Genomic DNA, 22,977 nt, shown 5'->3' with positions numbered 1-22,977 from the left:
AAAAAGCGTTTTCTAGAAAGATTCATTTTAAAAAAAATAGTAAATTCTTAAATTAAATGAGAAATATTGCTTATAAAAGTAAAAATGATAAAAATGAAGTGAATAAGTGTTAGTTAGTAATGTTAATTGCAAAAAATGTAAAAAGAAATAAATAAATACTTTAAAATATATTTTGATGAAAGATAATTTAGACGAGCAAGCAGCTAATAATGTATTGAAGAGTTAAGATAAAAAGGTAGCTTTGGTAAGTAATAGAAAAAGATATCTATGTAATTGCGAAAATAATGCTTATTCGCAGAATTATTAACTAGCTATCTCACTAAATTGTGTTTGTTTCTTTATTTCTTTCAATGTAAAAATTAGGGAACAATTAATATAAATATAACCCAAAACGAAGGACTATCAAATATTAAATTTATTTAACATTCAAAAAATCATAATTAAAAAAGAAGATATATTTTTCATCACAAATAAAAAAAAAGAAGAAATTTCTAAATAAACAACAAATACCTTATAAAGAGGAATAAAACCTAATAAATTAACAAAAAAACTATAAAATAAAGAACCATCATGTCATAATTTGAACAAGAATTGCTTAATTTCTCCCGCGAATTCTAGTAATAGCTCCAATAAACCGAATAGCTCGTTTTTCAAAGTCTCAGTGGCGTCGAATAGAGATGCCTCAGCGATAGCAGAGATGATGTTGAAAGATTTGTCACCTGTATGAACAAAGCCACTGATAAAATTAGCAGTGAAGAAAAAAAGTTTGAATTTAGAATGGCTTTCCTCCAAAATGAAACTTATAACTGTTTTAAGGCAAATAATAATAGCGGTAAATATGATATTTGCAAGTAAAATGCCAAAAGTAATGTTAAGCGTTATCTTGATGATTTCATCAGAGAAATTTAAAATTGAAAGGACTCAAATTGCAGCAAAAATATCTATTATAACTACACTAAAACAAACAAAAGTAACTAATCAGTCATCACCATAATCTGACTGATAGACATAACTCGCATCCATGTATTTAGCTAATAAATTAATCTTATCTATTCCAAAAAATAAGCAAAAAACAAATATATGAAGCAGAGTGAGCTTGAGTGATAGACATGAAGTATTGACTAAATTTTTTAATAATCATTTGCAACACTAAATCAATAGATCTAAATAAAGCATTGAGTTAAGAGTAGCTAGCAAATACGAAAAAAGATTACTGTTTTCAGATTAGCTAATGAAAATAACAATGAAATCGCAAATTAAATTATAAATATTATTCTTTTTCTCATATAAACAACTAATTTATGTTATATATCTTGTATTTACACCCATCCACTCTACCATTTATTTATCTATAATCTAATTTAATTTATTCAATTCATCAATAAAACTATCAATTCCAGAAATATCTATTTAAAAGTTACTAAAACAACTTCATTTTTTCATACAAACATTCATAGAGTGTTCACTATAAAAGTCATCACCTCCAATTTTATTTCCCTTTAAATCATGTCTCATTAAGAGCTTAACCTATTTAAATTAAAGCAAGCATCATAAAAAATGTTTATCTTTTATAATTTTTAAGAACGAAACAAATTAATTAAATTGCCATTAATTAATTTTATTGATAATTTAAATTCTTCTCAAATCTTCTTTAGAAAATTTAAAAATAGATATTTATCTAAATAATGCTTTATCTAAAATTCTAAAAAATTTGTTCTACAATTACTTAAAAAAATACAATAAAATGTTTTTGTAATTATTTGATATAAGTTAAATAGTAATTTATTCTTTTTTTTATTTTTATATTAAAAATAAATTCTTTATCAAAAAATTAAAAAGAACTAAAATTTTAATTAATATTTAAAATAATTGAATGATTTAAAAAATATTTTTTCAAAATTAGTTCAACTACTTTAAAAATAATTTCAAAATCTTTTTAAATTTATTTTTGTGTTGTATTTTTAAAATAAATTTTAATTTAAAATATTCTATTTAAAAGTTAACTGATCCAATAAAATTTCTTTTTCTGATTAATTATTATTTTTTTAGTTTTATAATGGTATAAAAAATATTTTTAAAATTTAATTTAAAATCTGCTCTTTTTACCTAATTTTAAAAAATAATATTAAAATTTTTAAAAATATTAAATTTAAAAGTTATAAAATCAAAATTAAAATCTTTCAGATGTGAGCAAATTTTAAAAATCACATGTAAGAGTATTAAATAATTAATTTTAGAGATTTCATTTGAATAGAAAAGCTATAAAAAATAAAATTAATTTATTTGTTTATTTATAAATTCAATAATTTTTATTTTAGGTTTCAATATACTTGCTTGCTTTCTAGACAAAAGATATTTATTTTAAATAATATCAATCAAATTTATTTAAACAGATAAATGATTTTTAGCAAAACGCAAGCAAAAGCTGCATAATAGATAGAGTTATAACAATATATAAAATAAATAGTCTCAAATATATGATACAAAAATTTTTTGTAAGCAATCATTTTTTATTCTTTTTTTGTTATAAATATAAAACATTATTTCCACGAATAAATATTTCGCTATATTTATTTTTTGATTCTGAATTTTCAAATTCCTCTGCTTATTGAAGCACAACATTCATTAAACCATCAAAAGTAGCTAAAACTCCTACATATTCTGTTCCATTATGTAATTTTACACTAACTAAACGACCCATGATTTACTTTAAAAAATCAGTAGGATTTCTTTTAACAGCTGAACTCATTTCTTACTTTATAAAATTATCAAAGTCTAAAATTTTAATTTCTTTTAGTGATTTTAATTGATTTCTAAAATCTAAATCCTTTGCAAACTAAAACAAATAAATTTAATGATTGAATAATTATTGCTCAGAGTATTTTCTATCAAAAAAATAATTTACTTATTCAAAAGCTGATGAACTGCAATTTTTATTTTTACATGAATAAAATATTTTTTTTAATGTTTTATTTTTTAAAAAGTCTATTTTTGTATTTAATATCTCAATTAATAGATAAACAGCTTTACTAGCTAAAAAAGATAATAAGACAATATTTTAGATAAACGTATCAAATAATTCTTACTATTCCTAAATATATAAAATAACTATATTATTTTCAAAATGTATTTTTGCTCGTGATTGTGAATATTAGCTGTATTCGAGCTAAATATAAAATTCGATAAAAAATAAACTTTTATTTGTATTTAATAGGAGCTCGAAATCTAAATATTAATAACTTAATTTAATTAAAACCTTAAATAAATATTTAGAAATAAGTATTTTAATGCTTGTCACTCATAATTTCTATATAAATTGTTTTTTAAATAGATTTTTTGTTATAAAGCAAAAAATATTGTGAGAATTTGAAAGTTTAATTTTATTTTTGTTAGTTTGCTTGTTTGTGCTTAGTTTTGGTCATACAAACAATTATCAATAATAAATTTTTGAATAATTTTATATATTTGCCTTAAAAATTTAATGTGTGTATGTTTCAAATAATTTCTTTTATTTATTGGTTACATAAATCAATTATTTTTACAGAGTATTTTATTACTAGTATCTATAGTTTAGAATTTGTTATCAATTTCACAAGCTTTAAGACCACAAATTTAGCAATAAGACTAGAGAATGTCAGGTATTATATCAACAGAGACATAAATTATTGTTATATTAATATTCAAAAGGTAATTGGTTATTATAAGTCATTATATCTTGATAGTTAGGGTTATTTGAATTTAATTAAAAGTAATAGATTTCCTAATAACCCTTGCCTATCTTCAATCTAATTTGTAAATTTTAATAATAATAATACTCTCTTGGAATATTATTAAATAATAACTAAGAAAAAAAGGTTAATTAATTGTATAATGAATAGCTAATTATTAGAAAGTACAAATCATTTCTTTCTGCATCAATAATAAAGCTGCCATTTTGCTCAAAATTAAGCTTTCTTAGATTAAAACGCTTAAGAGTAATGTGTACTTAGGAGATGTGATTCAGAGATTTTCGATAATACTGAACTTATACAAGTATTATTTTTATTTACAATGGTTATTTTTGCAATTAAGATGTGAATGCAATTAAATTAATCCTATAAAACATCATTTTTAATTTTGTATTTAAAATAACACTTTTAATTAGAAAGGAATCGAGGCACTCAAGCTTGAATCGACTAAGCGATCATTTAGCCAAGTTAAAAGCATTTAAGATTTGCTAGATGGTATGGAATTTTTCATGATGTAGAAGGAAAGATATGGATAAAAGTTAATCGATAAGATAATTTATAATTTAAAGTATTGCTTTGTAGAGAAAGGATAAATTCTTTTGAACCCAAGATGTAATAACCCATTTATGTATATATTGATTCAAGGAAGCTTGATAACTAAAGATACTAACTCTAATAGCTAAGAAGGTTTGGAAATCGGGAATTAATTTGGGTAGTAAGTTAGATTCAACTCTACAGCTAGTGATAAATCGTATATAGAGACTGAAAGAGACTGTGAGTTTATAGTTTTTAGCAAGTAGAGTTACTTTAATCTTGTAGGTAAAAATAATCTAATTTATTCAATTTAATTATCAAATAAAACAACAGAAAATTGTTATTTTGTAAACTTAGAAAAAAAAAAGTAAAAAAATTCATCCAACTGAAAATACTTCTTTTGCTTTTTATTTATTTACTTTTTTAAAATCTGTTGCAAAAAATAAAAAAAATCTCTCAAGTAATTTAATTAATTCGGAAAACTTTATTTGTCAAGAGAATTAATTTTATGGTAGTTTATTAGAGATTGCTTTAATTAAATTATATTAGAGTAATTTGAATATCAATTAAATATTTTTTTTCTAATATTTCAATCTACAAAAGGACAATACGAGAAAAGAGAAGTCTATGAAAAAATATAATTTCTAGCTAAATATCCTTTCTGCATGAACTGGAATTTTGATAGTCTTAAGTACATGCAAATGGACATGTAAGTAGAAAAATTCAAATTAGGCCAAGTTGTGTTTGATGAAGACTCTCAGCGTGATAAGATTTACATGGTCAAATAAGGAGAATTCAAGTTAATGAAAGCAATTATTTTTTAGAATAAGTCTTAAGAAAATTAAGTACCTCTTAGCTTGAAAATAAGATAATCTATTGAAATCTGTAAGCTAAAGGTGGGTGATATTTTTGGCGAAGAGATCAATTTAGTGGATGGATTTCCAAAAAGAGTTTTTAAAGCAATTTGTTCTAGTTCAAAAAGTGAAGTATATGCTTTTAATTATTCACAATTTAGAGAGTATCTTACTTCAAATCAAAGTGATAGTATTTTTGAGAAATGCGTTTAACAAGCTTACAATCAGAGATTAGATTATACGGATCAAAAAATTTAAGAAAAACAATAAATTATGCAAAACAGTAGATTTTAAATGACGCAATCTAGATCTTGCGACTTTAAAGATAGATTTGCTGTGTGCTAAGCTTTTGATGAATAAGGAAAAGTAATACAATAAAAATAAAATTAAAATTTAATGGACAGTAAAAATTATTTGAATATAAATGAATTTTTACATTCAGATATCGAAAATGCACAAAATATTGGGAAAGCAATTGTAAACAAATCACTTGAGTTTTAATCATCTTCTCTTTTAATTAAAAATTCTGTCTAATAGGGTTGCGCTTAACTAAATTAAAATAATTAAATAAATAATAGTTGTTAATTTAATTTGACAGATCAAAAATAACCATTTTAATCAGGAATTTTATCCTAATAGAGCTCGTCTCATCTCAACTAAATGATAAATTTGCATTCCTCAATTTAAAAAGTAAGCATCAGGAATAAAAATATATCAGATGCATCTAATTCTACAAAAAGTACAATACACTTTTCATCTGATTTAAGCTAGCTGTCAAAAAGCCCACAAAAAGTTCCTTCAATTATTTTAGAAAGCAAAACCACATATTAAAATCCAGAAACCAAAACTACAAATCAAAATTCTGAAAGCAAAAAGTAAAATGATAAAAACGAGCTGAATTAGAGCTAAAGCAGCTTACTGAAACCAAGATTACTGAAAATTAAGTAAATGAAATAGCATTAATCCTCCATTAACAATAATATAAATTTCTTTAAAGAATAACTCATTCAACCTACTAATTGTATTTAACTTTTCCATTAACTAGATAAAATTAATAAAAGTAACAACTTTGACTAAAAAAATTAGCAAGAAAAATAAATTTATACTGACACTGAAAACCATCAATTAAATTTTGATAAATCTTAATTACTACAATAATTAAAATCCTCCCAAAGCGAATTAATATAAAATATACATACGCATCCTTAGACTTTAAAATCCTAAATATAATTTTTTAATCATGTTAACAATTAACACCCTAAACCAATAAGCTAAACATCTAAAGTAGTCTTTTCGTAGCAATAAAATAGCTCATTTAGGAGTAATTAAACATCTATGTAAGACTTAGATTAGGAAGAAAATGATGAATCTAATAAATAGCACTTAAAAAGTAAGATGCTCTCAAGAAAAAGAGCAATTACACTAAGCCCTACTAAAAAATAGATTAAAGATAAAAAAATGCTTCAAACTCATAGTGTTTTAGCAAATTTCAATGCAAAATCCTAAGATTTTGCTGCCAAGACTTTATTAAAAATTGATGAAAATAAAATCAAAAAGGAGTTTTTGACTGAAGAAACTAATGATTAAAAACATTTAATTAATAATAATTGCATTTAGTCAGACATAAGCACAAAAAATACAAGCAGATAATCCACTTCTGTATAATGTAAGATCCAACACGAAAATCAGCAGCAAAATAAAGTAATGACAAATATTTTCTATTTCAACTCACATTACTTGAATGGGGAACATAATAATGATTATAGATCTTAAATAACTAAAAATTCTTCAATTAGCCTCTTAAGAAGAGTGATATCTCAATCCTAAAATGAACAAAATTATGCTGAGTAGCCACCATTAAATATAACTTAGTAAGAATAGTCTCATGAACAAGCTAAAACTAACAATACATCAATTAAGAGTTTTGCGTATATAGAAAATTAGAAAATTATAAATATTGATAAATATAGAATAAAAGTTAAAAATAGCACTCGCCCTTCATCAGCACTACAAAAAGCTTCTAATATCTTAAATAAGCGCTTAAATCAGTAGTTTTCACAAACTAAAAAGGAAATTTAAAATAGTCAAACATAATTAAAAAGTAATTAAACATTCTCAAACTTATCTACAACTCTAAAAAAAGCAGGATAAAATTAATTAAGCACTATATTTAATGAGTATTCAGAACAAGCAAATACAAACGGGTATATTCACTTTCCCCAAAATAATATTAAAAAACTAAAAATTCCAAGCAAAAAAATAACAGAAATTTTGTAAATAAAATCTTACCAAGACTGAAAGAAAAATATTTTATATTAAATAGAACTACTTTATAATTAATTATAATACTAAAACTTTAATATTATTTATTCATTTATTTATTATAGTTAATTTACCTACTAAAATTTTGTATTCCCTTTATTAAACTAATTATTTTAATCGATTGTTAATATGTTCATATCTAGTAATAATATAGACTTTTTAAGCATATAATTAAATAAAACACTAAATAAATTTTAGTTTCAAATTTTTATCTAAAATTAAATACTTTTTAAGAATTAGGAAACACTTAAAATATATTTTAATTATTTGTAAAAATTTCATATAAAAATTTTAATTTATTACTTACATTTGCTTTTCTTCAATATAAATAATTAAGAGAAAAAAATTAAAAAATTAAAATTACTGAGGCATTTATTATAAAACATCATTTAATTAATATTGCTTAAATGTCCTATCATTTTATTTTGTTATTAATTCAAAATAAAATAAGTGAAAAAATTTATAATTATAATTAAATAATATTGTTTAAATAAAAATAAATTTTATTCATTAATTTTATCAATTAAATAGTAGAAAAATAAAAATTTGTAAAATGTAAAATCTCAAAAAACTAAAGTTAAAAAATTCTAATTTTAGGTTTATAAATTGCAATAACATTCTAATTTAGATATTATTGATAAAATTTATTTCAAAAAATTAGTTAATTATAAATATCAAATAAAAAAACAATATTTCACATCTTCATTTTTAATTTTGTTTATTTCTTAAGCAATTCAAGATATCTGATATAAGAATAAAAATTAAAAAATAAATAATTTATTTAACTGCTTGCTATTTAAATAATTTCTTTCATTAAATTTACTTAAAAAATTTTTTAATTAATTAATATTTATGGATCTAAAAAAAATTGAATTAAGAATAAAAAGTCTTTTCATTTGATTCAATAATTCTAATGCTTTTAATCCTAATAGTAATTGCATTTTAACTAAGTTCTTTAAAATCAATTAACTTACTTATTACAATTTAAATTTTAACAATTTAATTATATTTTTGATGTACAAATATTTTTGATTAAATTAATTAGATTAGTTTCAATAATTCTTGAGTTTAAACTATATTTAGGTTTTAATGAATTAAATCTCTAAAATTCCGAATTAAAAACTTGATTTTATAACTTTTATATTTTTTTATATGTTCTTTTTTGGCATCAATATTATCAAATACTATTTGCATTCTAATATTATAAATAACACATAAAATTAAAAAATAATCAAAAAACATTTGATATAGAAATTAAAATTGTTTTTCTCAATACTATATTAAATTTGATGATTCTAAATTTATTTTATCCTATTACTTTTAAATTTTTCTATGATTAAAATGCATTTAATTTAAAATTAAAAAATTTTTTAGTTAATCAAAAAGTGAATACTTGGATTTTAGTATCACTCTAGAAAAAATAAAAGCATTATTTGATTTGTTTACTTTTTATGCATTCAATTTTAAAATATGATCATTTTTTATATAATCAATAAATCTTATATTAGAAGTAAATTTTTTAATAGCGATTAATTTATTTCTATATTTTTGATTTATCAAAAATTTTTATTTTATCTCAGTGTTTTCTATTAGAAACTACAATGATTACTCCAAAATAATCATTATATTTTGTATTTTTTACAATTTACGTATTTTCTGAATAGGTATTATATGTAGAAGTTAATAACATTATCATAAAATATTTCACCAATTTAATTACAAATCTAACTAATTTAAGTTTTCTTATTGTGCTAATTAATAAAATTTTTAAAAAATTGATTATCAAAATTATTTATTTTTATTTTTGCTTAATTCAACTAAGTTATTATTAGAATTTGAAAAACTCTATGAATGTTGTAAAAAACTAACAATAAAAATACAAAAATTAATTTAGAGCAAGTTAGTTACTTTAATTTTGGCGGGGTTTATCAGAGTTGATTATGAAATAATTTTAAAATTATAATTATAAAGTAGTAAAATAAATAAAAATTTATTTGAAATACTTATTATTAAAACTATTAAATAAAGTGAAACTTTTTTAAACTAAGAACAAACACGTGGGACATAAAATTTTATTCAAAATATCGAAGTGTTCTGTTTAAAATAGAATTTATAATGAAAAATTTAATTTGTGACAAAATATTAAACCTTTTTTAAACAGTTCTCAGCCAATAAGAGTGCCCAGTTTGGCAGTTTTAACTGTATTATTTATTTTGTTTGTTTAAAAAACTAATGAAAATATTACTTAAATAAATACTTACAGATATTTTTTAGATTTTATTTTATGCATTTTTATAAAAGCTATTTAAAATATATTGTTTAATATTATAAAATTTACTTTTGAAGTAAATGCTCTTTAAAAATAGCATTTTAGAGAAAACCTTTTTAAAAGTGATTAACTTCTTTATTTAATTTTTATCATTTATTTTTATATAAATTTACATAAAATGGTGAGTAATCTTCCATTAATATTTATTGAAATATTAACAAAATATCATTCAAACTATAAAATTAGAATTATATTTTTTAATATTTTTTGAATTCATAAAATTTTAACCTTTTTATTAGACTTTGTAGTTGAGATAACACTTAAAATTTTAAGCTAACATTTTAGGCTATTATATTGATGATTTATTAGGATTACATAATCAAAAAAGCACCAACATAATAATTTGTAAAGTTTTGAAAAATATTGTAAAATTTAATTTTATTAAAGTAAAATCTGATAAATGCGATTTGATGCAATAAAAAATGTAAAATAGAAAGTTATCGATTAAAATCTGAATTTATTTCAGAAAGTTTTAGTATTAAAAAAACATTATAAAAAGAGTAATTTGAATATTTTTAAATTCTTTAATCTTAAAATAAGCAAGTTGCAAATAGTAAAAAAAATAATTAATTACTTATTTTTTTTAGTATTTTTGCATTTTTTTCTTCTTCTAAATGTCATAAATAAAATATGAAATAAAGGAGTTTATTATTGTATTATATTCATTAAAGAAAGTGACGGAATTTTGGAATATTGAAATTTAAATTTATTTATTTATTTCAGGCTTTTGTAATAAATTTGAAATGTAAAAAATTTTTGTAAACAAAAATATCAATTTAGTTATGTTTTTTCAATAAAGAAATCTCTCATTTTAAATAATAGTATTGTATTGATTAATTAATTTATTGATAGAATGATGTAAATATAATCGAAATCTATTTGCTCAAAGGTAAATAAATTAATTTGTGATTTGAGCTATCTTAGCACATAATTTGGAGTAAAGTAAATTATTTACTAATCATTTCTGATACTTATTTTTCCTTTGTATTTTTTATCAAATGAATTTAAATTTTATTGACTGACTAATTGTCCTCTATAGTTAATATTATTTTACTTAAATATATTATCTATTGCATATAATTGTAATTTATTTTTTTTATTAAGCTGTATTTAGACTGCCTATAACTCAATTTTATTTTGAAGTTAAAGCATATATATTATTTTAAGTACTGGTTCTATTAACTTTTATTTAGAACTTTCGTAAACGCTGTACCTAAATTTCCAAAAAAATATGTCACATAGTTTTAAATTTTTAAACGTTAATTTGATGGATAAAAATTAAGATTACAATTTTACTTGTTAAATTTTTAATAACTTTAAATATTTTATTATTGGCAAATTAACTTAAACTAATATTTTTTGGATAGAATCAAATATATTCATTCATCTGTATGTTATCTTACATTTTCAAAAAATAGATTTATGAAAATTAAAAAAATGCAGTTTGAAGTAAGTGCTTATTATTTTATTGATATAGAAATGGTTAATTTTAAATTTTATTATATTAAATCTTGAAATTTAAATTTGAAAGATGTAATAGATTTTAATAAGAATTCTTCTAGAAAAAAAAAAAAACAAGTTAGATAAATAAATTTTCGTCTGGTAAATTAGGCAATTTGAGTGAGTAAAAAAGAATTGTAAAGTCTTTTAAATACAATTTATTTAGTACTAAATTCTACGCTTAAATTACATTCAATCAAGCTAATATAATTCATGGATATTGATTGATTGGCGTACTATATTTATTTATATTTTTAATTTTATTTATTGCTCTAAGGTAGTATAAATTAATTAATCATCAAAAATTTTTTATAAAACTTTAATAAAATTAATATTCAGTAAAACAATAGAGCAATTTTTACAAAAAAAGAGTTCAAAATGAAATTTTCAACTCACCTTAAAGCGCTAATGCGCAAAAATTATATACTATGGAAGAGAAACTGCTGCTGCTCTTGCTTAGAAGTATTTCTACCAGTTTTCCTCTGCTGTTTCTTTTTCCTAATTAGATCATAGGTTTCAATCGATTACTTAGATTAAGAGAGTTTCATAGACCCATATTATGTTTCTAAAAATTATGTAGAATTTAATATTTAAGTATATATTCCAATTAAATTTTACCATTTTATTAATTTAGGCTGATAACTTATTGCCAGTATATTCTACATTTCTTCCTGATAGCACTCCTGTCAACGATCCCATTCACAACATACCTCTGCCAATCTAAATAAAAGATTGTTTAACTGGAAAAACTAGTGATTTTCCAGATTATAGAAATGGTTATATTGCTATGGTAGACCCAGGAAACCTGCTTTAACCATTAGCAAATATTTTTACTAATTACAAAAAATATAAAGTGAAATCCTATAACAATATTTAAGATTTAACAGATTATATTAGCGGTTCAGGATACAATCAAGATATTTGCTTTGGTGTAGCAGTAGATTCTTATTAAAACAATAATTTCAAATATAGGCTCCTCTTTAATACTTCTGATTAAAATCAATTAGAAGTTCCGAATACGTTAGATCCAAGTGTTCTCACTTATGTTTATCAAATGATTAAAGACTATTTTTACCCTTGGAGAGATAATGGATTCTTGACAATTCAAAATTGGATAGGTAATTAATATAGAGATATATACTTTATTCATATTAAATAGATATAATAGCATAATTTTTATTAGCCAGAAATTATAAGCATAAGGATTTTGATAACATAGAGCTATCTTAATGATTTAAAAATTAAAATTGAATTTTTTAAAAGTTTTGTCTATTTACTAGAAAAGTAATATTTTTTTAATAAAATAGATAATATCATTTTTAGACAGGTAGCAAATAATTAGAATATGAAAATATTCTCTAGCATTACTTCTATGACTATTGAGAAATATGGTAATGATCCTCTTTCCACTACTTTGAAAGGAAATTTTGCAGTATATGTCATTTTACCTATGATTTTGGTTTACCTCAGGATGACTTATGGTTTACTAATTGAAAAAGAAAAGAAAATTAGAGAAGGTATGAAAGTTATGGGTATGAGCGATGCGAGCTTTTATGTTTCTTGGGTTTTATATTATTTCATTATATATGTCTTGATTAGTTTATTAGTTGCTTCAGTTTTAAATGGTGCAATTTTCAAACACACAGATTGGAGTGTCCTCTTTATATGGCACTTGCTTTTTGGTATCTCCCTCATTTTTTAGAGTCTCTTTATTACAACTTTCTTCACAAAGGCAAGAATTGGAAATATAGTCGCAATGGTTTTCTTCTTATTTTAGTACATGGTTGTTTTTATCGTTTAAGGTAATTCTGATCCAACTGAATAAACCAAGGTCAGTGCATCTATTCTCTCTCATACAGGAACTACTTTTGCCTGTGATGTTTTCTTGCTCATAGAGGCCTAATAGAGAGGTATTACTTGGTCTAATCTAGGATAAACCATTGATAATTACTCAATTTCTGTCAATATGGGAATGAATATTCTTAATATCTTTATATTTATTATTCTTTCTATTTACTTTGACTAAGTTTTCCCAAATGATTTTGGTAAAAAGTAACATCCTTTATTCTTCATTAATTGGATATGGAGAAAGAAGCTCACTCCTGAGTAAAAAAGATAAAGACTTTTAGGCAAAGTAAATGATGAAGAAGCTGCAATCAATTTTGATGATAATGTTGAAGATGTAGCTAAAAACTTGAAGGATTAAGAAGCCTTAAACTAAGTTGTAACTCTTAAAAATGTAAGGAAAGTTTATTCTTCAGGAAAATTAGCAGTAAATGGAATCAGCTTTACTATGTACAATGGTTAGATTTTTGCCCTTCTAGGACATAATGGAGCTGGTAAGACATCAACAATTTCTATGCTAACAGGAATGTATGAAATGACTGATGGTTAGGCAATAGCATTAGGAAAAGATGTATAATAAGAAATGAGTGATATCAGAACCTTCATGGGTGTTTGTCCTTAATACGATATCTTGTTTGATAACTTAACTGTGAAGGAACATCTTGAACTTTTTGCTGTATTTAAAGGTATGACTGACTCTAAGCTTATCTAATAAGAAGCTCTTAAACATATACAAGATGTAGATCTTGGTGAAAAAACTAATGAGTTAGCCAGAAATTTATCAGGAGGTCAAAGAAGAAGATTGAGTGTTGCAATAGCATTTATTGGTGGAAGTAAGCTAATTTATTTAGATGAACCCACAAGTGGTATGGATACATCAGCTAGAAGACATATTTGGGATATGCTTAAGCGCTATAAAAATGATAAGGTTATATGTTTAACTACACATTTCATGGATGAAGCTGACTACTTAGGTGATAGAATAGGTATTATGGCAGATGGTTAAATTGTTTGTTTAGGTCGTCCTCTATTTTTGAAAAATAAATTCGGTACTGGATATAATCTTACAATAGTTAAAAAGAATCCTACTGATAGCTCAGAACCAATCAAATAATTCATTTAAAAGTTTATTCCAGATGCCAAAATTCTCTCAGATGTCTCAGCTGAAATAGGATTTTAATTAAAGAATGAATCAATAAGCGCCTTCCCTCAGATGTTCAATAGTCTTGACTAAAGTTTGGAATAATTAAATATCCAATCTTATGGTATTTCTATTACCACTCTCGAAGAAGTCTTCTTGCGTGTTGCTCACTTAAAAGAAGAAAAGAAAGAATAAATACGTTTAGAAAAGTTACATCTAGAAAAAAAGCGTTTATCGGTTGAACAATAAAAAATTGAAGAAGATACCATGAATGAAGCTGATAATATTGATTTCCAAAAGATAAGAATCACAAAGTCATCCAAATTATTCTTCATTCATGTTTGGGCCTAAATTGTTAAACGTGCTATCTATTTCAAACGTGATGTTCGTTCTCTTCTTTGTGAAGTAGTTTTACCATGCCTAGTTGTTGTTTTTGGTTTAAGCTTAACATTGATTAAATTTATCTAAGAATCACCTGCAGTTGAGCTTGTCCCAAGCAATTTCCCCACTCCTTTAAATGCAGTAGTTAGCAAAGATCCTTCAATAACTTCTTAAGTTGCTGATGGTATATTTGGCAGCTTCGTGAATAGCTCACTTTACAATTTTGCCAAACCATATCAAACTGCTATTACTCCAAATTTATGGGACACCGAAGTTTTTAATCAAAAAAATACTGATTCTGTTCTTGGTTATTATATCAATTCTATCTCACCAACTACTTATTCATATACAGCAGAAATTAACACCATTTATAGAGATGCAGCACCTTTTGCTATGAATTAAATGAATAATGCAATAATTAATTATTACCTGAAGTAAAATAACTTGCCAACTATAACCATTACTGTTACAAACGATCCTTTACCTTTAACAAAAGAAATTAAAAGCTTTGAAGGTAGCGCAACTGGTATTGTTGCTAGTTTTATTTATGCTATAGCCTATTCCTTCATCCCCGCTTCCATTATCACATTTACTGTTAAAGAACGTACTGATAAAATCAAACATTAATAATTAGTTAGTGGTGTTGGACTTTTTAGTTATTGGTTCAGTAACTATTTAATAGATATGGTAAAACATATAATTCCTGCCGTTTTTGCTATTTGCATGGTTTATGCATATAATATCAGTGCTTTCACAGCTGATGATTGCATGGGAGCTGTTGTCTTGCTTCTATTCCTTTATGGATGGAGTGTTATCCCCTTCACTTACTTTATTGGTTTCCTTTTTGAAGATTATGGTAATGCATAGGTTGCAGCTTTCTTCATAAACTTTATGGCTGGTGGTATTTTCCCTCTCATTATTTTTATCTTGAGAATTATCAAATCAACAAGAGATGCTGGTATAATAGTTGGATGGATATTAAGAATCATACCTTCCTTTAGCTTTGGTTATGGTATATTAAATATAGGAAATCGTAATCTTTATGCCTTCTTTGATGGTTCTAAAACACCTCAATCAGCCTTTTCTTTGGATATCTCTGGTGGTGACCTTATTCTTACATTTGTAGAAGGTTTCTTCTACTTCTTTTTAGTATTTGCAATCGAAATAGGTTCACATATTGGCAGTATATCTCGTTTAATCAGTAACGAAGCATCAGTTCCATATGTACCTAAAGAATATGATGAAGATGTTCAAAAAGAAATTACAAGAGTTGAAAATTCTAAACCAAGTGATTTTACTGTCAGAGTAAATAAGCTTCGTAAAGTTTTCATTCCAAATAAAGACCGTATTAAAGTAGCTGTAGATTAAGTTTCTTTCGGTATTTCTAATGGTGAATGTTTCACTTTATTAGGTGTGAACGGAGCTGGTAAAACAACAACTTTTAAAATCCTTTCAGGAGAAATAAATCAAACCTCTGGTGAATGTCATATCTATGGCTATGATGTATCAAAAGAGCTTTCTTCAGCACGTGCTCATATCGGTTATTGCCCATAATTCGATGCTTTAATTGAAAATTTAACTGCTAGAGAACATCTCGAACTCTATGCAGCAATTAAGGGAATACCTTACGAACTAAGAGAGCGTCTTGTCAAATAAAAAATAGTAGAAATGGATTTAACTGAATTTGAACATAAATTAGCTGGTACATACAGTGGTGGTAACAAGCGTAAACTCTCTGTTGCCATAGCTATGCTTGGTAATCCTGAAACTGTCTTCTTAGATGAGCCTTCAACAGGCATGGATCCTGCTGCAAGACGTTTTATGTGGAGTGTCATTTCTAGAATTTCAACAAAACGTAAAGCATCTAGCGTAATCCTAACAACCCACTCTATGGAAGAAGCAGAAGCATTATCTACTCGTATTGCTATTTAGGTTGAGGGTATACTTAAATGTATAGGAACGGTTTAACAAATTAAAGATAAATTTGGTGAAGGTTATGAAGTTGAAATCAAGCTAACAGTACCTTCAGATGATGAATTGATTAGCAACTTATCAAGCCTTGGTATTAGTTAATAAGAAGCTTTAAAGCATATTCACTTTAATGAACTCCACTCTTACTTATAAAGATTGAATGGAATGCATTACCAAGAAAAAATTTAAGCCAACGGAGAGGGTTCTTAGCTTTATGCCAGATTGAATTCTTCATTTGGTGTTAGTGTATTATCATTAGCCTAATATATTATTTTAGAAACACGCGGTGATGTAATTAAATAATTTATCTAATAAAACTTGGGATAATTCACTATTATAGAGCATTTTGATGATTTCTATCGTTTTAGAATTGAATCAGATATTTCAATTGGAAAAATGTTCGAATTATTTGAATAAAATAAAGCTAAGTTACAAGTGGATAATTACTCAGTTAAATAAGCCACTATTGAATAAATTTTTAATCTCTTTGCTACAAATTCTATTCCCCTCAACTTTAAGAAAAAGGGAAATCATAACCACTATAATCATTAATAACAATAATAAAACATGATTTAATAAAATCCTCAATAAATTGAATTAACTCATGTAAATAAAAATGAAGAATACAATCCATAGCACTAATAGCTTCATGTATAAGACAAATATATAGCTAATTCTGACTCGATGTAAACACCTCCTAATAATGAAGCTAATGTAATAAATATAAAAGGTTTCGAACATCATAGCAACAATACATACTTTAAACCAAATCAAAAATAATGATTATAATATAAATTATTAAAAAATTTAATATGTTAATTTTATTCTTTAAAAAAATTGTTTTTTAAACTTTGATTAATTGTTTTTTGTTTTTTTTCTATGACACAAATTTGCTTAAATTTTTAGTGGAAAATTATTTTTCTTTTTATTTAGTTTGTTTGGAAAAAATTTTGCAAAGTATTTATCAAATTAAGCTATTAAAAAAGTTCAATATATAATAATGTATCTAATGTTTTGTTTAAAATTTAAATACCCAATAGAATGTCTAATCATTATTACTTTAATAAAAATATTAAATATTGCATTTAAAAATTAAAATCTATTTACATATTTAAAATATAAAAATAACTAAATTAAAAAAGATTATTTTTTATTATTTTATCTTATGCTAAATCTATTAATTTTGAAGCAGAGAAATGAGTCATAATTTTAGATTTTATTTTATCTTCACTTATCATATATTAGATAATCAGGTACCTGACCAACATCTGTTATTTCCTACATAATTTTAACAATTACTTTGAAGAATATAAAACGAAAATATCTTACTATTGGGCTAAATTGTTAAGGAAATAAGGTGGGAAAAAATAAAAAATAATTTTTCTTGAATTTTTCTTAAATAACTCTTTGTTAAATATTTTAAAACATGAAGTATTCACTTTACAAATAGTTTTTATGATATTTAAATATCTTAATAATATATTTAAAGGTCTGAAATAGCTTAAAAGAGTTTGCTTTGATTTTTTTAAGACAAAAATGATTGCTAGTTTTATCACTCTTTTATAAATTAAAAATAACTTTGGATTTCTTAAGAAGCAAGGCGTAAGTGGGTAGAAGTATATTTTTATTAAATTAAGTTTACAATCAACAAATAAATATACATCATCAGCATATACAAAGATATATTTTAATATCTATTAAATTATAATTAATATAAAATTGCTCACTATTTATTGTAAAAATAATTAATCATAAATTAAGTTAAAGAGATTCAACCAAATCTTACTAGAAAAATACCAAAAGCAAATCCTAAATAATTTAATAAAAATACAATATCCTCACCTTAATTATTAATATTAGATTTACTATATTTAATGATTTATAAATATAAATAAGTATATTTTATTTAAATAAATTAACCAATTGTTATGCTTTGTAAATATCTTGAAAATATTTGTTAACCAAATACTTAATACAAATTAAAGAAAATAGTTTTTTTATGCAATCTAAATTATTAATATATTATGTATTGGCTTATCTTACTGTATAATCTAAAAAAAATTATTAAATAATTAAAAGATATTAACTTTTTTCTTGCAATTTCAGTTAAAAAAAATAAATAATTTCCCTGTTAGATTTTGTAATAAATAATCAATAGAAATAAAGGATTTAAATTGTTTTTAAAATATAAAAAAGATAATTAAAATATTTTTAAGAAGCCAGTTATTAAAATTAATATATGTTAATAATTTTATGAAAAAATAAATATAATTCCTTAAATAGATTAATAATTTTCTTTTTTTTCACTATTAAATTTACAATTAATTTATTTACATTTGATTTTTTCTTTATTACTTTAGAGTTCAAATTTATTTGTTTAATTTCTATTTATATTTTTTATCACCAAATTTAAAAAGTTAAATACAATTTTCGTTTAAAAAAAAGTTAAAATCTAATTTATAAAATAACTAGAAAACTTTATTTATAAATACTTATCATTAATAATAGATAAGTTATATATATTTTATGTTAATATTTCTGTATTCAAAGATTTGCTTATTATCATTTTATAAACTTTTTATTTATTATACTTAACTATTATTTATTCCAATTAATTTTTATGGTAAGTTAAATATTTATTGATTTAAAATAATTATATTATTCCATAATACTTATTTAGATCTAAGTAGTCAGTAAATCCTGAGCAAAAACTGCTTTTGTATTTTTTTTTGCTTTTGATATTTGTAATATTCAAAAAATTCTATTCTATTCATAAACAAATAATAAATATCTCATTATTGATTTAAAAATTTATTTTAATTGTAAATTTAGGCATTGAGGTAAGCGATACAATAAAATTATACCAATGGCTTGAAAGTCATAGGTAAGTAACTTTTGATCTAAATATTAAAATAATCGATTTTATGGTAAAAATTGATTAGATTAAAAATAATTTACTTTAATTATAACTTGATTTACTTAGATATTAGTGTTTAATTAACTTTTGATATTTTGTAAAAGTAAAGTATCACATTCTAAATTTTAATCATAATTACCCAATTTACTTTTTAATATTGTGTTTAAAGTAAGTTATTAGGGAACATATCAAGGATTTAACATTCAAAAACTCAAAAAGCTTATTGGGATATTAAATTTAAAATAAAAAAACATTAAATAAAAAAAAAAACGATGATGAAACTTAAACACATTGTATCTTGCCTTATCGTCCAATTAGCATTAACTCTCGCCTAAAATCTTCCTGGGCTTGATTACTTAAAAAGTGGATTTGATGCAACTAAGATCATGGAAACTACTGGAATAGGTTAAACTAAAGCTGCAATTTTTGATCTTAATGATTCATCTTAAGGCTTTTATGACTTTGAATATGAAGGAAAAACATATAAGGTTTCATAAGTTGTCTAAGCTACTTCAGAACTCACAAGAAAGGAAGTCACATGCGAAAATGTCTACACATCTTTTACAGACTTCTAAAAAAAACTAACTGAATCAATAAGTATTTAAGGCGGTATTCAAATTGGAGATATAAAAGCTTCTTTAGGCTTTAATCATTCTTTAGAAGAAATTTATGAAAAGATTACTAAAGAGGGTAAATCAGTTACAATGTCTTAATCTTACTGGTCAAAATATAGCTTAACTAATTCTCCTGCTTTCTTGATGCCATTAAACAATCAATTTAAAAGGGCTTTAGAATATCTTAATGAAAATGTCAAAATTCCTTAGGATTAAAACGGACAAACTTTTTATAACTAAGTTGTTCAAGCTTACGGAACTCATTATGTTTCTAGCATAGTTATGGGAGGAACTGCTAAAATATTAACATTATTAAATACAACCTACGTAGAAACTCATGATTTTTAAGAAGTTAAAAACTAGGTTAATTTAGAAGTTAACTATATCATGAGTAATCTTAATTTTGATGCCAGTTTCAATCAAACTGAAAATACTACCTCCGTTGTTTATTAAAAAGATGCTGAAAACTATATTTTCTTCACTCCTGATTTAAGCCATTCGAAAGAAGAAAAAGCTTGGGACGCATGGGAAAGTAGAGTTCCTTAAAATCCCTAACCAGTAAATATTACTGTTTCTTACTTATCAGACCTTGCTTCTTCTTATAAAGAAGTCTAATAGCATTTAAGAGATACAATTGAATATTATTTAAAAAATGGTGATGTTCCTCGTGATCCATCTACAGTGAAATAATACAGTTTTGCATTAAAGCAAGAAGTTCCTTAAAATAAAAATTTAAGAACTCCTCTTAAAGAAAATTCAAGAACTGATATTGTTGAATATCTATTATTCGGAAAAAAGAAACAAACAATCACACAAAAATGAAATAAGCTATTGATGTTTTTATATAAGTAAACACGATAAATGTTAAAATTAAAAATTTTTTAAATATAATAATTTTTTTTAGAAATATAATAATTATATATATAAATATATATCTATCAAATTATTTTTTTTACTTTTTTAATTTAATAATTTAATTAAGTTCAACAAAAATATCTAAATATCTGAATTTATCATAAATAAATTTTTACATCTTTCATTTTAGAAATATTTTATTTTTTAATTTAATTTCAGTAAAAAATTACCTTTTTTACTAAATATTTGTTAAAATGGTTTAAAAAAATTATTTGCAAAAACAGTATTAGTTTTTAGAAAAAATTATTACTATTTAAAGTATTTTTTTAGTTTTAGTATGTTATATTAAATAATTAAATACTCATTTTTTCTTTAAAAATTTGCTCAATATTATTATTTAAATCATTTAAAACCTATCTCAAATTAAAAAATTTTGAAGATCTTGAAGGTTTTTACATTTTTTATTAAAAATATAAGCTTTGATAAATATTTGAATTTAGTATATTTTCTTATGAATAAGGAGTTTAATTAAAAAATTAATAAATAAGTTAATGAGAAGTTAAATAGTTGTAAATATAATTAATTAACCTCATTTATTTTACAAATAGTTTTATTAATTTAATTATTTTAATTTGTTTTTCAAGACTAACACATAACCAATCTCTTGACTTTCTTTAAAGCTGGATGCTTAGTGAGGTTTTTTGGTTGTATATTCATATCTATACTTAAATAAACTAAAGATTAATGAAATTCTATACCATTTAATAGTTAATCTAAATTAGAAAGGCTTCCTTCAAAGCCACTTATTTTTAGTATTTTTAAAAAAGACATTAAAATAATTGCTTTATTAAGATGCTAGCACAGCATTTGATTATTAAATATTGAAGGAGTAATATCTATGCTGAATGTTTTAAGATTTACACATTTACTTAGCTCATTAAAATAATTACTTAGATAATTAACATATTTTGGATGATCTTTCTGAGGAAACACTAATATTTTGTGAGATACATATATTTACATTTCTTAGAGGTTATTTAAGTATCCTATATTTTTAATTGAGTTAGCAAGTAAGTCAGACGAAAATACTTAATTTTAGTTAAGGTCTACTTTCAAAATACTTAATTCTTTTAAACTACAAAGAGCTGCTGATAAATGATTTCCAGATTTTTCTCCTAATTTGTTTTGTTAAATATTTAGATCTAAATGTTATAACTTTTTAAATTAGACTAAACAGACAGCTAATTTTTCCATACCTTAATCTTAGATAGAACATCCCGTCAAATTGAGTTTAAGTTTTTAAAGATTAGAGTAATTCATAATTCCTTTACATATAAAATCAATCTAGCCATTAAACATATTAACAGCACCAAAATTTAAACTCAAATTAATTAATTAATTTTAGGATTATAATATTTCTGAAATAAATTAGTACGATTCAATTAAACTACTTACTAAATTCAATTCAAAATTTTCTTAAACTTTAGCTTTTAATAGAATTTCTTATAAATTTTTCATCATTTAATCGCTTAAATGACTTTCATTCAAATTAATGATCAATTATTTCACAAGATATTATCTTTTCAACAAATTTTGCTAGAATAATTCTAATTTATTGATTGAGTATTTGTTGCAAGAAAAATTTAAATTTACAGATCCACCTTTTTATTATTTTTAAACGTTTTCTTTTTTCTAGTTATTTATTTTCATTTTTCCTTTTTAGATAATTTTAATTTTATACAAATTAAAAAGAGCATGAAAAAAGCACAAAAATTTGATTAGATAATAAATATAATTTTTGAAACAAAAAATTTTAATTTAATTATTTAAAAAAATTAAAATTAATTATAAAAATATAAAAAAATAATATAAATGATTTCTTAAGAATTAATAATAAAATTATCGAATTAAAAAAATAATCAAGATAAGATGATAGCCAATAAAAATTACTTATAATATATTTATAATGAGAAATAAAGTATGAAA

At 22.9% G+C, this 22,977-nt stretch overlaps 6 protein-coding genes across 6 annotated transcripts; 4 read left to right on the top strand and 2 right to left on the bottom strand. All coding sequences in view use genetic code 6, as the record gives it.

Moving 5' to 3' along the window:
* Window positions 1–411: 411 nt before the first annotated feature.
* On the top strand, window positions 412–915 carry TTHERM_00477020 (hypothetical protein; the record flags this gene model as incomplete). The annotated part of the gene is made up of 1 exon (XM_001017409.4): window positions 412–915. The coding sequence occupies exon 1, from the start codon at window positions 571–573 to the stop codon at window positions 913–915; it is 345 nt and encodes a 114-aa protein (XP_001017409.3). The 5' UTR covers window positions 412–570.
* Window positions 916–2,503: 1,588 nt separating this feature from the next.
* Window positions 2,504–2,749, bottom strand: TTHERM_000477019 (U6 snRNA-associated-like-Smprotein LSm6; the record flags this gene model as incomplete). The annotated part of the gene is made up of 1 exon (XM_012797938.1): window positions 2,504–2,749. One exon carries the CDS (start codon window positions 2,747–2,749, stop codon window positions 2,504–2,506), a length of 246 nt encoding a protein of 81 aa, XP_012653392.1.
* Window positions 2,750–3,822: 1,073 nt separating this feature from the next.
* On the top strand, window positions 3,823–7,414 carry TTHERM_000477018 (cyclic nucleotide-binding domain protein; the record flags this gene model as incomplete). The annotated part of the gene is made up of 3 exons (XM_012797937.1): window positions 3,823–4,032; window positions 4,145–4,547; window positions 4,866–7,414. The coding sequence occupies exons 1-3, from the start codon at window positions 3,871–3,873 to the stop codon at window positions 7,412–7,414; spliced, it is 3,114 nt and encodes a 1,037-aa protein (XP_012653391.1). The 5' UTR covers window positions 3,823–3,870.
* Window positions 7,415–11,645: 4,231 nt separating this feature from the next.
* Window positions 11,646–17,388, top strand: TTHERM_00476990 (ABC transporter family protein; the record flags this gene model as incomplete). Its single annotated transcript, XM_001017406.2, has 3 exons — window positions 11,646–11,843; window positions 11,902–12,385; window positions 12,575–17,388. 3 exons carry the CDS (start codon window positions 11,646–11,648, stop codon window positions 17,386–17,388), a joined length of 5,496 nt encoding a protein of 1,831 aa, XP_001017406.2.
* Window positions 17,389–19,794: 2,406 nt separating this feature from the next.
* On the top strand, window positions 19,795–20,958 carry TTHERM_00476980 (MAC/perforin domain protein; the record flags this gene model as incomplete). Its single annotated transcript, XM_001017405.1, has 1 exon — window positions 19,795–20,958. One exon carries the CDS (start codon window positions 19,795–19,797, stop codon window positions 20,956–20,958), a length of 1,164 nt encoding a protein of 387 aa, XP_001017405.1.
* A 672-nt stretch (window positions 20,959–21,630) lies between these two features.
* TTHERM_00476970 (hypothetical protein) lies at window positions 21,631–22,701 on the bottom strand (the record flags this gene model as incomplete). Its single annotated transcript, XM_001017404.1, has 1 exon — window positions 21,631–22,701. One exon carries the CDS (start codon window positions 22,699–22,701, stop codon window positions 21,631–21,633), a length of 1,071 nt encoding a protein of 356 aa, XP_001017404.1.
* Window positions 22,702–22,977: the final 276 nt, after the last annotated feature.

The sequence above is a fragment of the Tetrahymena thermophila genome, assembly GCF_000189635.1.
Source record: "Tetrahymena thermophila SB210 genomic scaffold scf_8254611, whole genome shotgun sequence".
Lineage (NCBI taxonomy): Eukaryota > Ciliophora > Oligohymenophorea > Hymenostomatida > Tetrahymenidae > Tetrahymena > Tetrahymena thermophila.
The sequence above is the reverse complement of the archived record's forward strand: the minus strand, read 5'-3'. Positions and strand labels throughout refer to the sequence as shown.